This window comes from Theropithecus gelada, chromosome 4, assembly GCF_003255815.1.
Source record: "Theropithecus gelada isolate Dixy chromosome 4, Tgel_1.0, whole genome shotgun sequence".
In the NCBI taxonomy this organism is placed as follows: domain Eukaryota; kingdom Metazoa; phylum Chordata; class Mammalia; order Primates; family Cercopithecidae; genus Theropithecus; species Theropithecus gelada.
In genome coordinates, this window is record NC_037671.1 from 59,260,798 (window position 1) to 59,278,346 (window position 17,549).

At 36.0% G+C, this 17,549-nt stretch overlaps 1 protein-coding gene and 1 long non-coding RNA gene across 3 annotated transcripts in view; one reads left to right on the forward strand and one right to left on the reverse strand.

The window, feature by feature from the left end:
* Window positions 1-17,549, forward strand: part of ZNF451 (zinc finger protein 451) — an 83,876-nt gene that overhangs the window by 25,650 nt on the left and 40,677 nt on the right. For both annotated transcript variants that reach the window (XM_025381605.1, XM_025381606.1), the window contains exons 4-5: window positions 10,293-10,418; window positions 14,606-14,717. In XM_025381605.1, coding sequence (XP_025237390.1) covers window positions 10,293-10,418; window positions 14,606-14,717 — 238 coding nt within the window. The remainder of the gene's footprint in view (window positions 1-10,292; window positions 10,419-14,605; window positions 14,718-17,549) is intronic.
* Window positions 184-17,549, reverse strand: part of LOC112622265 — a 60,174-nt gene continuing 42,808 nt past the window's right edge. The window contains exons 3-4 of the long non-coding RNA XR_003118962.1: window positions 713-820; window positions 184-514 (exon numbers count right to left, since the gene is read on the reverse strand). This is a non-coding gene — a long non-coding RNA (uncharacterized LOC112622265). The remainder of the gene's footprint in view (window positions 515-712; window positions 821-17,549) is intronic.

A 17,549-nucleotide genomic window follows, 5' to 3' on the forward strand; every position in this document is an offset into this window, starting at 1 on the left:
AGCAAGACCATTATGTTCCCAAACAAAAGACCGAGATCCTTAACATTTTTGTCTTCTTCATTAATAATTAAAATTTGTTAACAATTTTATTACATATGCTGATTGTAGAATAATTAGAAGATAAATGTAAAAAAGGAAAAAAACCTGGAGACAGAAATAACCACTATTTAACACTTTGATTTATATAGCCTTCTAGATTTTATTAATATATATATTTACAGGATCATTTTCACTTAAAAACTACAAGTGTTGCTTGGCACAGTGGCTCATGCCTGTAGTCCTCGCACTTTGGGAGGCCTAGATGGGAGGATTGCTTGAGGCCAGGACCAGCTTGGGCAATACTGCAAGACTCTGTCTTCACAAAAAATAAGAATAACTTGCTGGGCGTGCTGGTACCTGCCTGTAGGCCCAGCTACTCAGGAGGCCGAAGTGAGAGGATTGCTTAAGTGAGCCCAGGAGGTTGAGGCTGCAGTGAGCTATGGTAACCCTCTAGCCTGGGTAACAAAGTGAGATCCTGTCAGAAAAAAAAAAATTAATTGGTTGATCTATTAGTACTAATAGGGAAGATATGTTGAAATGTAAGTTTAATATTATCATTTCATTGATTATGGGATTTTGTGTCAGGTTGTCATTTCTAGACTTGGACTTTTTGCTGTAACTCTACCAGGACACATTAAAAGATAAACATTGTTCTTTAGAAGTGTTGCTTTACCTGTATATGCTTAACTTTCATGGAGATGTGTCCTCAGGTATAACCAGTATCCTGAATATGGTTATCATTTATAAGATACAATCGAAATTTGCTCTGTGCATGTTTTATCTAAAATTTTAGATAAAAATGTAAAGAAGTATATTTGAGAATGTAAGAATTTCATAGTAACTGAACCAGAATCTGCCTTTAAGCTTCTTCTGGCTTTATATCCTCCTTAATTCTATGCAATTGTGGGTTTGGAAGAAAATTGATGCAGAGATTGATCTGAAGTATTGGCAAACAGAAGACCCCCAATTTCCCCAATATTTTTCTTAAGGCTTTCCTATACTTCTCCCCAACACCGATTGGCTAACATTGATAGCTTATTAACTGTCAGTATGGACCCTTTAATATTATGTGTTTTATTTAAAGACATTAGTCTTTAAGGTCTTTAAAGAAGGGTGACCACAGGAAGTACTTCAAGGAGGATAACCCTGAAGATCCTATAGCTGCTAATACTCAAAATGAAACTTAAAAAAAAGATGATTTTTGCTATGGATCGGAGCCAATTCAATTTTAGCTTGAGAATTGAATTCAGGTTATGTCTGAAAGCCTTATGTTTCTTAGAAAAGCTCCAAAGACCTAAGTGATAATTCAAGTTACAGGCTTTGTGGGAGATGGCAAATCCAGCCTAAGGAAAGCAGTCTGGAATTTTACAGTTTCACATTAAATTACACTTCAGCATTGTGGCATTAGGGGAATGGTAGAAATTCGCAGTGCTAAGAATTGAGTGACCCCTTTAACCAGCTACCTTGACCCCTATACCCAAGATCTGTAGTCAGAAAATATTGTATGGGCCGGGCGCGGTGGCTCAAGCCTGTAATCCCAGCACTTTGGGAGGCCGAGACGGGCGGATCACGAGGTCAGGAGATCGAGACCATCCTGGCTAACACGGTGAAACCCCGTCTCTATTAAGAAATACAAAAAACTAGCCGGGCGAGGTGGCGGGCGCCTGTAGTCCCAGCTACTCGGGAGGCTGAGGCCGGAGAATGGCGTGAACCCGGGAGGCGGAGCTTGCAGTGAGCTGAGATCCGGCCACTGCAGTCCAGCCTGGGCGACAGAGCGAGACTCCGTCTCAAAAAAAAAAAAAAAAAAAAAGAAAATATTGTATGGGCTGGGTGCTGTGGCTCACGCCTGTAATCCCAGCACTTTGGAAGGCTGAGGCTGGCAGATCACTAGAGGTCAGGAGTTTGAGACCAGCCTGGCCAACATGGTGAAACCCCATCTCTACTTAAAATGCAAAAATTAGCTGGGCGTGGTGACACATTTGTAGTCCCAGGTACTCGGGAGACTGAGGCAGGAGAATCGCTTGAATTCAGGAGGCAAAAGTTGCAGTGAGCCGAGATCACACCACTGCACTCTAGCCTGGGTGACAAAGTGAGACTCCGTCTCAAAAAAAAAAAAAAAAAAGAAATCATATGACTAATAGAGTCTACCTCATCTACCTAATCTTTTCCCAGTTTAAAACATCTTTCTTTAATACATCCGTTTTCTCAGTTTTAAAGTGCTAGCTTCAAAATCGGCAGATTTTAGTTGAAGCACTTGCTTTCTCTATTACCATTTCTTTTCCTCTACCCCTAGCAGATTTCCCCTAAATATGTTTTCAATATTGGTAGCCAGAGTTCCTTTTTTTCTTCCTTTTTAAGAAGAAAATAGAACCTGGCACGGTTGCATGTACCTATAGGCCCAGCTACTCTGTAGGATGAGGTGGGAGGATTGCTTGAGCCCAGGAGTTTGAGTCCCGCCAGAGGACCTTATCGCTAAAGGAAAAAAAAAAAAAAATCATAGAAACTTTCTCCTCAGTGGGAAGAAGAAAGCCCAGAGTCAATTCTAAGATTCTTTTGTTTTCAGCATTAGGGCTTGTGGGTCTTTTCAGCCCTTCAGTGTTGTGAAAGAGAAGAAACAGATCAGCAGAATTAGTAGGGAATAACAGAGGCAATTCATTGAGACATAACCATGTACAAATTGAGTGTCCTTTATCTGAAATGCTTGGAACCAGAAGTGTTTGGATTTTAGATATTTTTGGATTTTGGAATATTTGCATTATAGCTTTTGGTTGAGCATCCCTGATGTGAAAATCTGAAGTCTGAAATGCTCCAAGGAATGTTTCTTTTGGGCTTCATACGGGCACTCAAAAAGTTTTGGATTTTAGAGCATTTTTTTTCCAGATTTTTGGATTAGGGAAGCTCAACTTGTCATTAAATAAAATATGTAGGCTACTAATAGCTAAATACAAGAAAAACAATTATAGTAAATAATGACAATGCCAACAGGTTTTAAAACCTCTAAAAGGTGATGTTAAGCTAGTGATTAATTTTAGAGTGAAGTTGAAGATATCTAAATGAATGTTTAAATGGCTAAACAACTTCTCTTCCTGGTGTTGTATGTTTTGATAGCACGTGAGTATAATTCGAAGGGAGTAAAGTTTTAAGAACATACTTACATGACTAGTGGATTACTGAAATTTTTTCCTACTGGATATATAATTGCTGTGTTTCTATATTTAATTTTCATTGACCTTTGCATCAAGAGTATATGCAAAAGTCAATGAAAAGTATTGCATCAGAATCATTAAGTATGCTTTAAAGTAAACATTAAGAAGAATAAATATTATGTAAAGCTTTCCTGAATGACTGTAACTTCAAAAGTAACTTAAAATGGTTTTATTATGGCCTAGAACAAAGTAAAATGATAGTGGAAACATCAGTTCAAGGATAGTTCTTCCTGAGTTAGGATTATCTAAATTTATCTAAAACATGACCCTCTTCCTGTCCCTAGAATATTCACATTGTTGTTGTGACACAGGAGTTTCAGAGAGACCAAAAAATCCCTTGATTTCCTATCCTCACACCCACATGGCTGCATAAGTGACTTAATGTTTGAGTAGGAAACATTTTGTTTGGTGTAAGGGTAGCAACTTGAAATTTCTTGATAAATTTTCTGCAGCTTGTAGTCTCCAGATTTTTTTTTTTTAGGCATAAGATATACTTTCTATTTAGGAATGTCAGTCCTTCTCTCAACCTTATAGGAGGAGAATTGTCATTACTGTCTTTTTTTTGGGGGGGGGGTAGGTAAACAGTAATTTATACCTTGTCCAGTTTGCCTGTATGTTAATGTGACCTTGGTTTACCAGGTCAAGCATGACTTTTGCTAAAGTTTAAAACCTAGAAAGTATTATCTCAAGAAAGTTAACACACTCTATACCTATGTTTTAATTTTACTAACATCTTTAAATTAAAATTTATATTTGTGATCTACACTAAATTTCCTTCTCAAGGTAGTACCTACATTTTGTAGTTTTTGCAAGGAGTAAATTTAATTTGCCCTTTTTTCCCCTTTTTTTAGAAGACAGAGTCTCGCTTTGTTGTCACCCAGGCTGGATCATAGCTCATTGGAGCCTCGATCTCCTGGGCTCAAGCAGTCCTCCTGCCTCAGCCTCCTGAGTAGCTGAGACTATAGGCACATGCCACCATGCCCAGCTAAGTTTTTAATTTTTTTTGTAGAGACGAGGCCATGTACTCTTAGCTACACTGGTCTCCAACTCCTGTACTCAAGTGAACCTCCTGCCTCAGCTCCCAAAGTGCTGGGATTACAAGTGTGAGCTATTACGCTTGACCACTAATTTGCTTATAAGACAGATTTGCCTGTACTGAGGGATCAAAGTTAAGAAAAATAACTTCCTGTGACTGCCATTTCTGAGGACCTGCATTGCCTTGTAACTTGTAAAAGGATATTTTGAAGTTAGTAGAATGTCACCTACTACCTGGGTGCAAGGCTGTACGCTGTCCAAGTGGTCAGAAAGTGAGCTGGGGTTACTTCTACCTAAAGTGGTCCTATAAACAGTCCCTACTGCAAAGGTGTACCCTCATACTGAAAATACCAATTTGGCCTTTTTATATCTGCTTACTTCAGTATAACTTCTGTCTACTTCTAGAAGTCATACCTGCTGTTTGACTTGGCTAGTGCATCACTATCCCACTTTAGATAAAAATTGGGTTGTACATAGGTGACTGATTTGCCCAAAGAGTGGTATTTTGTTTGTAACTAATTATTCTGGTAGAAGAAGCCAGGGAAGGCCAGGTGTGATGGCTCATGCCTGTAATCCCAGCACTTTGGGAGGCCAAGGCAGGCAGATCACCTTAGGTCAGGAGTTTGAGATCAGCCTGGCCAATGGCCAACATGGAGAAACCCCATCTCTACTAAAAATACAAAAATTAGGTGGGTGGTGACACGTGCCTGTAATCCCAGCTACTCGGAGGCTGAGGCAGGAGAATCACTTGAACCTGGGAGGCAGAAGTTGCAGTGAGCTGAGATCGTGCCACTGTACTCCAGCCTGGGTGACAGAGTGAGACTCCGTCTCAAAAGAAAAAAAAAGCCAGGGAAGATCTATTATTTTTCTTTTCTTAAAATAAACTTTTTTAAAAGAACAGTTTTAGGTTCACTGTAAAATTGAGCAGAAAGTACAGTCAGACAGTGTCCACTTACCTCCTCCCCTCCCACCCCTCCATGCGAAACCTCCACTATCCTCATTGGAAATCACAGGATACATTTGTTTCAATCTGTGAACCTCCATTAACACATTGTGTGCTTCTAGTCTCCAGAAAAATTTAGGCATAAGATATACTTTCTATTTATGAATGTCAGCCCTTCTTTCAACTTTGTAGGAGGAGAATTGTCATTACTGTCTTTTTTCCTCTGGTAGGTAAACAGTAATTTATAAGTTGTCCACTTTGTCTGTATGTTGATATGACCTTGGTTTACATTAGGGTTCATAGTTTACATTAGGGTTCACACTTGGTGGTGCATATTCTCTAGGTTTTGACAAATGTATACTGACATGTATCTGTCATTGTAGTATCATCTTCTGTGCCCTGCCAGTTTATCCCTCCTCCTTGACTATCCCCTGTCAATCACTAATCTTACTACAGTTACCGTAATTTTGCCTTTTCCAGATTGTGATATGTGGTCATGCAGTATGTAGCCTTTTCAAATTGGCTTCTTTCACTTAGTAATAAGGTGCTTTTAAGGTTCCTCCATGTCTTTTCACAGCTTGATAGCTCAATTCTTTTTAGCATTGAATAATGTTCTATTGTCTGAATATACCAAAGTTTATCCATTCACTGATTGAAGGACATCTTGGTTACTTCCAAGTTTTGGCACTTATGATAAAGTTGCTGTAAACAGCTGTGTGCAGGTTCTCGTGTGGACGTAAGTTTTCAGTTCATCTGAGTAACTACCAAGGAGCCCAATATGTTTAGTTTTGTAAGAAACTGCCAAACTGTTTTTCAAAGTGTGTTTACCATTTTGCATTCCCACCAGCAATGAAATGAGAGTTGGCTCTTGCTCCACATCCTTGCTAACATTTGATGTTGTCAGTGTTTTAGATGTGGCCATTCTAATAGGTGTATATTGGTGTCTTGTTGTTTTAATCTATGCTTCCCTAATGACATATGATGTTGATCTTTTCATATGCTTAATTTTTCATCTGTATATCTCCTTTGATGAGGTGTCTGTTTAGGTATTTCCCCATTTTTAAGGCAGGCTGTTCATTTTCTTCATTTTCTTATTGTTTAGTTTTAAGAGTTCTTTGTATATACTGGATTACAGTCCTTTATCAGATGTGTCTTTTGCACATATTCTCCCAGTCTGTGGCTTGTGTTCTCATTTTTTGACATTGTCTTTTGCAGAGAAGTTTTAAGTTCTAATGAAGTGCAGCTTATCAATTATTTTTTTCAAGGACCATGCTTTTGCTCCTGTATCTAAAAAGTCATTGTCATGCACAAGGTCATTTAGATTTTCTCCTATGTTATCTTTTAGGAGTTTTATAGTTTTATGTCTTGTATTTTGTCCTGTGATTCATTTTATGTTAATTTTTGTGAAGGGTGTAAGGTCAGGGTCTAGATTCATTTTTTTTGCACGTGGATGTCTGCTTGCTCAAACACTATTTGTTAGAAAGACTGTCTTTTCTTCATTGTATTGTTTTTGCTCCTCTGTCATAGATCAGTTGACTTTATTTATGTGAGTCTATTTCTGGACTCTGTTATGTTTCATTGGTCTGTTTGTCCCTTCTTTTGACAGTACCACACAGTCTTGATTACTGTAGCTTTATAATAAGTTTTGAAGTCAGTTAGTGTCGGGCGTATGACTTTGTTCTCCTTCAATACTGAGTTGGCCAATAGGAGTTTTTTGCCTTTCCATATACACTTCAGAATGAGTTTGTCATTATACACAAAATAATCTGTTAGGATTTTGACTGTGATTACATTGAATATATAGGTCAAAGATCAAGTTAGGAGAACTGACATCTTGACAATAGTGAGTCTCCTATCCATGAACATGAAATATCTCTCCACTTCTTGAGAGGTTCTTTGATACAAAATCAACTACAAAAGTCAGTGTCATCTCTTTATACCAATAACAGTTAAGCTGAAAACCAAATGGAGAATACAGCCCCACTTACAATAGCCACACAAAATATTGAATACCTAGGAATACACCTAACCAAGGTGTGAAAGATCTCTATGAGGAAAACTACAAAACACTGCTGAAAGAAATCATAAATGACAAGCAAATGGAAAAACATTCCATGCTCATGGGTGGGAAGACTCAATATCATTAAAATGGCCATTCCGTCCAAAGCTTTCTATAGATTTAACACTGTTCTTATCAAACTACCAATGTCATTTTTCACAGAAGTAGAAAAAAAATTCCAAAATGTATATGTAACCAAAAAGCCTGAATAGTCAAGGCATTCCTAAGCAAAAAGAACAAAGCCAGAGACATCACATTACCTAATGTCTAATTATACTACAAGGCTACAGTAACCAAACCAGTATGTTACTATTATAAAAATAGGCACACAGACCAATGGAATAAATTAGGGAACCCAGGAATAAAGCAGCACAGGCACAACCAACTCACCAACTCATCTTCAACAAAGTCGACAAAAATAATCAAGAAAGGATACTCTATTCAATAAATGATGCTGGGAAAACTGGCTAACCATATGCAGAAGTGTAAAATTGGACCTCTCACCATATATAAAAATTAACTTGGTGGATTAAAGACTTAAATGTAAGACCTGAAACTATAAAAATTCTAGAAGAAAACCTAGGAAATACTCTTCTAGACATTGGCTTAGGCAAAGAATTTATGATGAAGACCCCAAAAGCAAACAGAACAAAATCAAAAATAGAAAAATGGGACTTAATTAAATGAAAGAGCTTCTGCACAGCAAAAGAAACTATCAACAGAACTAACAGACAACCTACAGAATGGGAGATAATATTTGCAAAGTATGCACCTGACAAAGGACTAATATCCAGAATCTATAAGGACTTAAATGAATCAACAAGGAAAAAAACCAATTCCATTGAAAAGTGGGCAAAGGCCATGAACAGACACTTCTCAAAAGACAACATACAAGCAGTCAACAAACATGAAAAAACGTTCAACATCACTAATCAGAGAGATGCAAATCAAAATCACTATCAGATACCATCTCACAGCAGTCAAAATGGCTATTTCTAAAAAGTCAAAAAGTAAAATATTGGCAAGGTTGTAGAGAAAAGGAAACGTACACTGTTGGTGGACATGCAACTTAGTTCATCTCCTATGGAAAGCACTTCAGAGATTTCTCAAAAACTAAAAATAGAACTATGATTCCACCCAGCAATCCCATTACTGGGTGTATATCCAAAGGAAAATGCTGGGCATAGTGGCTCACACCTGTAATCCCAGCATTTTGGGAGGCTGAGGTGGGAAGATCACTTGAGCCTAGGAATTTGAGACCAGCTTGAGCAACATAACAAGCCTCCATCTCTACAAATAAGTTACCCAGGTGTGGTGGTGTGCACCTGTAGTCCAGCTACTCAGGAGGCTGAGACAGGAGGATTGCTTGAGTCTGGCAGGTCAGGGCTGCAGTGAGTTGTGATTGTGTCACAGCACTCAAGTCTGAGTGATGAAATGAGACCCTGTTTCAAAAATAAATAAGAAATCATTTCACCAAAAAGACACGTGTACTCATATGTTCATAGCAACACTATTCACAATAGCAAAGACATGGAATCTACCTGTGTGCCCATCATCAGTAGAATGGATAAAGAAAATGTGGTATATGTACACTGAGGAATACTACACAGCCATAATAAAGAGTGAAATCATTCTGCACAGGTGCAGCAACATGGATGCAGCTGGAAGCTGCTACCCTAAGCAAACTAATGCAGAAACGGAAAAACAAGTATCACATGTTGTCATTTATAAGTGGGAGCTAAATTTTGGGTTCACATGGAGAGTAAATTGGGAACAAAACTCCAAAAGGAGAGAGAGAGGGTAGGGGGACAAGGGCTGAAAAACTTCCTATTGGACATTATGTTCATTCTGTGGGTGATGGAATCAGTAGAAGCCCAAAGTTCGGCACCATGCAGTATACCCTTGTAACAAACTCTCAAATGTATCCTTGAATGTGAAATAAAAATGAAAAAAAAAGTTTTTTGAGTTCTTTCATCAGAGTTTTGTAGTTTTCTTCATACAGATGTACACATTTTGTTATATGATACCTAAGTATTTCTTCTGGAGGGAGTACTAATGTAAGTGGTGATTTTTTAATTTCAAATTCCACTTGTTCATTGCTGATATATATGAAATCAATTGACTTGTGTATTAACCTTGTATCCTGCAACCTTGCTATAATTGCTTATTAGTTCCAGGAATGATTCTGTTAATTATTTTGGATTTTCTACATGGATGCAAACTAAAAGTTTTATTTCTTCCTTTGCAATCTGTATACCTTTTATTTCTTTTTCTCATCTTACTTCATTAAATGGCTAGGACTTTTAGTACAATGTTGCGAGTGGCAAGAGGGGATATCCTTGCCTTGTTCCTTATCTTAGTGTGAAGACTTACTGTTTCTCATCATTAAATGGTGGTGTTAGCTGTAGGTTTTTTGTAGATGATCTTTACAAATTGAAGAAAGTTCCCTTCTTTCTTTGCTGAGAGTTTTTATCATGAGTGGGTGCTGGATTTTGTTAAATGCTTTTTCTGCATCTATTAATATAGGATCATATGTGAGGGCCCCTCTATGGCTGGCTCCCCAGGAATTTTTAACTCTCAGGCTTGTCCACGCTAAGCATCCATTAGAGTTTAGTTTCCTATGGAGGTTCCTGCTAGAAGGTTTCCCCTTTAGTAAGTTGATGTTGTTTATTTGCCTCTCTCTTTCCAATTTTAGGGGTTGGCGCTTTGCCTGATGACCCCACCTCTCTGACAGATCTAAGAAGAGTTTATTCTTCAGCTTTTAAGTGAATAAAGATGATAAATGTCCTAGTAGCTCATTTGTCTAACTTCTTGAAAACCAAAGATGCTGGTGGATACTTGACAGACCTACAAAATACTACATAAAACATACAATACACAAAATAGGTTCTTACAAGTATAACTCAAGTAAATGGTTCTTTAGTATAGTAGCTGTTTGATGAATGGATGTATGTTATCCAAATGCTAATTTTGTTAATTAAAAGGAATGAAAATTATTTTTCTATTATAGGAGAATGTTAAACGTAAAGACCATATTGATCATCAGAAGGATAAAGTTGCTTTAACTCTGGCTCGTTTAGCCCGCCATGTTGAAGTGGAGAAACAGCAGAAAGAAGAGAAGAATAGAGCATTCAGAGTATGTGGCTATTTTAATCAGTATTTTATATAATTAAAAATTATTTATAATAAAGGTTGTAAAGAGAAACCTTTAATAAAAAAAAGATTTAATCAAAGCTCAGCATGTACCCTAGATTGCTCATAAATTTCGTAGTAATTGATAATAGCTTTTTACATTTATTTTTAGTTTGTTGGATTCTTATCTGTATATAGGAAAATAAGAAAAATAGAATTAACTGAGTGGACTTCATTTTTGAGAATTAAAAATAATGAATTTCTCAAAGCAGATGAGCAGTTAACAAGTTTCTGGTTATTTTATCATAAGAGTGAAAAGAGTTTATCAGGGCTTTTATAGATATAAGCTGTTGAAAGATTATTTTCTACTGGATAGAACCAGACTGCTTTCTCAGATTTTAGCTTATCCTTCCAAATTAAATCCATTACTGAAAGGAAGAAATTTGAAGCAGGTTTGTAGATGAACTGCTGTGTGGAAATGAAGCCCATTTTTAGAATCTTGCATGATATAAATTTTTTCTTTGACTTGCTTTAGAAGGCCCCAAATGAAATTACTTAAAGAATTCCCTCAATACTGACAAATGTCCTTTAGGAGCAGAATGTTGATACGTTGGGTAAAAAACTCCATACTAAAGTACAAAAATAGAAATTTAAACCATGCCTCTGGCCAGCAGCTGTTTAGATTTCAGTAGATCACTAGTTTTATAGACTTTGGGTTTCATTCTGTGAATGGACAGTTTAGAGATTCTCCCAGGTCAGAATAAGCACTATGATTTTGTAATTTTAACATGCATGTTTTTGATTCCTTATTCCATTGGTTATTATAATTTGTGTATTTCTGTAGCATCCTAATCTGTTATAAAATGGTGTTTAAATTTAGAAATAAGCTAGTTTGGGGGCTTTTACTTTATGGTGTAATATCAATTAAATTAGACTATGGTATTCTAATTGTATGTTTAAAATGCTTATTGCATATATACATATGTGCACACAGACACATATATGCAAACACACAAAATATTATTTTTATCCTGGCAGAAACACTATTCAATTTTAAGGAAGTTCCCGCCCCGCCCCCCCCAGAACTATAAGTATGTTGTTTGAATTTTTTTATGTGTCATATCTCTTTGACAGAGGAATTACTTGCAAACTGTCTTACTTTCCCTCAGGTTTCCTAAGTGATGCTAGCTTCTTTTCCCAGGCAATCTTAATGGCTACATAGATAATAAAGTTTTTGTGATGAGCCCAGAATCTTGTATAGTCACTGTGACAACTAAGTTTTTTCTTAAGGGTAGTTTCAGCCTCCACCCATGTAAATGGTCATTCATTTTATTAAATACTTTACATTGAATATCTTTTTAGAAATTTAGAAATTTTGAATTTTTTGTTTAACCAGTTGGAAAGAATAAATTTGTCTAGATTTCATTCTTCTTTAAGGAAGAAAATGACTCACATAGCAAGCTCATTTCTTGCTATCCAGCCATAATTTTGTTTTTCTAACTTGATTCCCTTTATGGATTACTTATTTTTTAAAAGTAGATGACAAAACAACAACAACAACAACAACAAAAAACCACCCAGAAATGAAGATAATGAAACTGAAATAGAAATAATTTTTGAAGAATTCTAGTGAATGATAATTCTGGCTAAATTTAGACACTATAGAAAATGTCTTTCAACTATTGTAGGCCTTTGTGAATTGGTGGTGTCTTCATTATTAAAGTAAGTTATCTTACTTTTGTGCTGGAGAGGTTTCAAAGAAGAAAAAAGGAATATTCATTAAAATCTTCACTGGAGGCTAGACCTGGTGGCTCATGCCTGTAATTCCAACACTTTGGGAGGATGAGGCGGATAGATCACCTGAGGTCAGTAGTTCGAGACAAGCTTGGCCAACATGGTGAAACCTCGTCTCTACTAAAAATTAAAAAAAAAATTAGCCAGGTGTGGTGGCACATGCCTGCAATCTCAGCTACTTGGGAGACTGAGGCTGGAGAATTGCTTGAACCCGGGAGGCGGAGGTTGCAGTGAGCCAAGATCGTGCCAGTGCACTCCAGCCTGGGCGATAGAGCAAGACTGTCTCAAAAAAACAAAACAAACAAACAAACAAACCCAAAATCTTCACTGGATACTTCACTTTCAGAGATCACGTGTTGTGCTTACCATTTGACTAGCTACCAGCTTTGTGTATTGATATTCCAGGAGTTAAGATGACTTGCAAGAAAGGGTGTAACCCTCAAGTTTTTGAAAGTTGCTTTGTGATAGATAAAAAGGGTGGCTAATTTTAGGATGATTTCAATAAGTGTTTTTTGAGCATTGACTATGCATGTTCATAGAGTTCAAATTCTATTGTAAGAAATGCCAGAGAACTTGAAAAAAAAACCTATTTAATTTTAATTATTGGAAATTGTTAAAATAAGTATGCTAGTAGTTGGTATGTAGTAATATTTAATCTCAATTATTTTACTTTAATTGAAGGGTTTTTATTGTAATGGATTATTGCAAGGAACTTTGATAAATTGTCTAATTTAATATATAAGATGGCTTAGGATATATCTATCGGGCTATTGCTTTCTTTGGATAGGCTAACTTTGATTTTACTATTGTTTGTTTCTTATTGCATGTTATTCAGTATAGTGATCCTGTTGGATACACTTTAAAAAAGTATTTGGTGATTTTTGAAGTTGGGATACTGCATACTCTATGTATGAAAAATACAGTGCACATTAGCACTTTAGGACTTTAGTAGTCCTACATGAAAGTAACCTTTTAACTTTTGTGTTAAAACTAGTGTTTCTATACTTAATTTGATTACAGAGAATTTAAAAAAAGGCATGTAATGCATATTAACATTCATGAGAAGTAGTATTCCATGGCTCTAATTTGAACAATGTCATGTAGATTTTCTTCAGATTAAAATCTTGATCCACTCTTTCCCCTCACTTATCCTTCCTGATAGAAAACCCTGTTACACTGATAGCTAGGCCACACATTATTATGGTTTATATCTTACAAGTCCAGTGTTGCTGACTCTGATTCTTTTTGAAGTACATGTAAATCTATTTGAGAGGCAGTATGATTATACTCGTTAGTGCATGAAGTCTAGAGTCAGATTGCCAGGGTTTGAATTCTGACATTGTTATATATCCTTGGGCAATTTATTTGACCTCTCTGTACGTCAGGTTTTTCATCATAAAATGGGAACAATAATACCTAAAATCTAAAGTCTTTTTAAAACTGCCTCACACATGCGTGGTTAGTGGCCAATAAGTGTTAATTTTAATACACATTAGAAAATATACAAATAGTTTTATGGATAATATAACTAGAAAGATTAGGCTTTTAGCAATACAGAGCATCTAGTTCAGCATTGTCATTGGCCTGCTGCCTGCTATAAATAAAGATTTATTGGAACACTGCTACACTCACTTGTTTACATTTTGTTTGTGGCTGCTCTCCTGCTACAATGGCAGAGTTGAGTAGTGGCAGTAAAGACTCTGGCCTGCAAAGCTGTAATGAAATATTAACTAGCCCTTTGGAAAAGTTTGTCAACCCTTGGTCTAGATGGCAACAAATGCTTTATACTGGCACATATTAAGTGCTAATGAGTTATGTTATTAATATTACTCAATGAACAAATACTTTTTAGGTTCCTTCTGTATGTTTCAGATTAAATATGGAAAATTTGAAAAAATACATAAAAGTTTGAAAATAATCCTTTAAATGGAAATTCCTAGAAGTAGCCTTAATAACTTTTAATATATCTATTTTCAGGCTTTTTTTTCCTCTGCAGATATAGTTGCATATGGACTGAAATTATTCTTTGTTTATATTTTGCCTCATTTGTTTAATACAATTTGGCAAACTACTTGATATCAAAAGTATATTCCCACACCTTTGAAAAATTTGGCTAATGTTTTTAATGACATTCATCAAATGTACATACCATAATTTATTTAAATAATACCCTGTTGTTAGGGATGTAGGTTGTAGTGAATTTTGTGCAGTAACACTGGTATACACATCTTAGAGCATGCATTTTTATTTTGATGTATTTCTTTGGCATAAATTTCTAGATGTGGAGTTCTGGGGATAAAAAGTAATCAGTATTTTCTGATCACTAATGTGTCAAAATCCTTTTCTCAAGGAAAACAGGTTAGTAATCTTAATTGAGTTTTTTCTTAATGTCTTCAGGAAAAAATTGATTTTCAGCATGCTCATGGGTTACAAGAATTGGAATTTATTCGAGGACATTCTGATACAGAAGCAGCAAGACTGTGTGTGGACCAGTGGCTAAAAATGCCAGGTATTCTTTAGAAATTACACTAAGGTTACCTAGCTTCCCCAAAGTCTTAAGGCAGAAAGTACATCTGTTTTATGCCGTCGCTAATAAGCATATAAGGTATTAAATTTTGTTTCAGTGATACTAATATCACCTCATAATGGCCTACTTTATAATGGCCTACTTTGCCCATTGTCTTTCTTCTTTGGCACAAGTATATTTGAGTATAAGCAATATAGGTCGTACCTGAGCTCATTAGATATTACTCATTTATTCATTTATATATTTAATAGTTCTGCATGAAGTAGTACATATGTCCACAGGAGGTGTGTAACAGATTATTTGAGGTTCTTAGCTTCTCTAAGGAAATGGAATTTAAACTGAGATCTAGAGGATTCATGTTTACTTATGTATTCATCAGTGCAGCCTATGTAGATATTTAATAAGGAAGCATCCTCATAGGAGACTTGTCAAAACATTGGGTAGCTTCTTCATTACTAACTCTTTGCAGATCTTAGATTCCTTGAAGAGTTGCTGTGGAACATTTCTTACTCCACCAGATAATTTGGTGGCATTTTCAAGAGCCAGTAGGAGAGTCCCACTATGACAACTTTCCTGTCTTGTCTTGAAGAATATTTACTCTGCCTTTAAAGGGTCAGGATATCCACAGAAACCTTAGCTGTGGATTTAATCCAACAAAGTTTAATTGCAAAAGGTCACAGAAATATCTATGCATGCAATGCTTAACTTTGTTGAATCTAGGTATCTTGGATTCTAAAGTTACTTTTCAAGGGCTTTCCTTTGAATGGGATCAAATTGCCACTTATAAAAGAATTCTAGTAATTTATATTTATTGGTACTTAGCAGTTCATTCCATTTGATACCTGACATAATCAACATTTTTGACACTTGGCCACCCCCTGAAACTATATTTTCTCCTTATCAACCTGCCTGTGCCTCGCAAACTCCCCTTCTGCCCCCAAAAACCTTTTTCTTTGTTTTCTTCTTATTTGCCTGTGGGGTTTATACATGGCCAACAAATAATACAGTACTAGGGATTGCTGAGTTAATATGGTTATTGTATATCATGTCCAATTATGTGATAAGCCTATCTGGATTTATTCTATATAAGTTTGGTTGCTCAGCCATCTGTGATCTCAGTACTTTATTCATTTCACTAATACAGTATTTATTTTGTTGGATTGATCCGTTGATGTGTCTGTCTCTTCCATCTGACTATATGCTTCTTGGGCACAAAGACCAAATCTTACTAATACTTTTTAGTGTCAATTCCTTAAAAGAATGCTCAGCGTAGAGATACTCGATAAATGTTGGTTGAATTTTTATAGAGGTAGGCTATAAATATTTGCATAATGAACACAGAAAGGAAGCCTAGAACTTGGGTTCCAAATCTTACTGTTATTAAACAAAAAAATTATATGATGTTCCAGATCTACTTTGGCAAAAGACACATAGAAAATATGGTAAATGATTTTGCCTCTTGGGGTGTTTTTTGAAAGCTTATAGTTTTAAAAAATCCCTCCTCATGTACATTCAGTTCTCAGTGGAAGAAGTTAATGGCTAGCTCAGTGGTGTCATCTTTGCTGCATCAGAATATTCTGGGACCTTTTAAACAGATGCCTACACCTCATTATCTCCAGAGATTCTTATAGGGCATCTGTACTTCTGGGAAAGATCCCTAGGTAGATAGGAAAATGGGCTAGAACTAGAAGACTTTATCATCTCTAAGGTCTCTTCTAAAAATTATCTCATGAGTCTGACACTTTCAAGTCCTATATAGAATGGTAGTTGGGCCAGTAATACGCCCTTCAAGCTTAATATCTGGCCTCCAGATTGTCAGAATATTGTAATGCATTGTAAATTGAATCTTGAGCATCTGTTTTTGTATTTCCCTGAGCAGGTCAAGTAGGATCAAATGAGTTATTTAGCTGTGTCTTTATGGTACTTTCAAGATTAGTGTTTTCTCTGCCTTTCAGTACTGGCTTTTTGATGGCTGATGAGCTTAAGCCTGGAGTTAAGGTCTGTAGTTTTGCTCTTTTTTGTGTGATGGGCTCAGCTTTTTGCTTGGTCTCTGAGGCAGTGTAAAAATAAAGTTTGGAATCTATTGCTTGAACAGCTGCTATAGTATTGGGCTATATTTGGTATGGTGCTATTCCATAAATGAGCTTTAGAGAGTGCTGAGATCCTTTAAGAGCATGTAGCTGGGGAAAAGAGAGAGGAATCACTGTTCTCTTTAATTATAGAGAGTGAGATTCTACTTCTCAGGAGCATTAAAGGACTCATTCAGTCTATTTCAAAATACAGTACTCAGCTGTTATAATTCAGTTCTTTCATTAGAAGTATTTTAAGTACCTTATTTATAATTATTCTAATGTTGGACAATCCATTCTTTATGGATTTTTAGAGTTGGCCAGTTTGCATAAATTTGAATACTTAGTATTATAATTTTTTAAAATGCTGTCTGTACTATTTAAGAAAAAAACTGTTTAAATCTCTGTATTTTGCCTTTCCATGGGGAAGCCTCCCCACCCTTCCACCCAGGAATTGGCTTCTCCAACTTTATTTTTATCCAGAGCCATTATTTATAGCTGAATAAAGGTCCTAATAGGAAACATCTGGAATGTGGATGGACAATTATAAAAGTTGTCATAATTCTTACTACATTAACAATGTTAAAGATAAAAAAGTATGTTGTCATTTTAATGCCTCTTTAAGACTAAAATATGATTAATTCCATGCTGTCCATTATTTGTTATCAGAACATATTTATAAACATTTTGACAGTTTGATAGAGGCATTCCCCCCAATAAAGACTAAAGGAGAGGAAAAGCAATT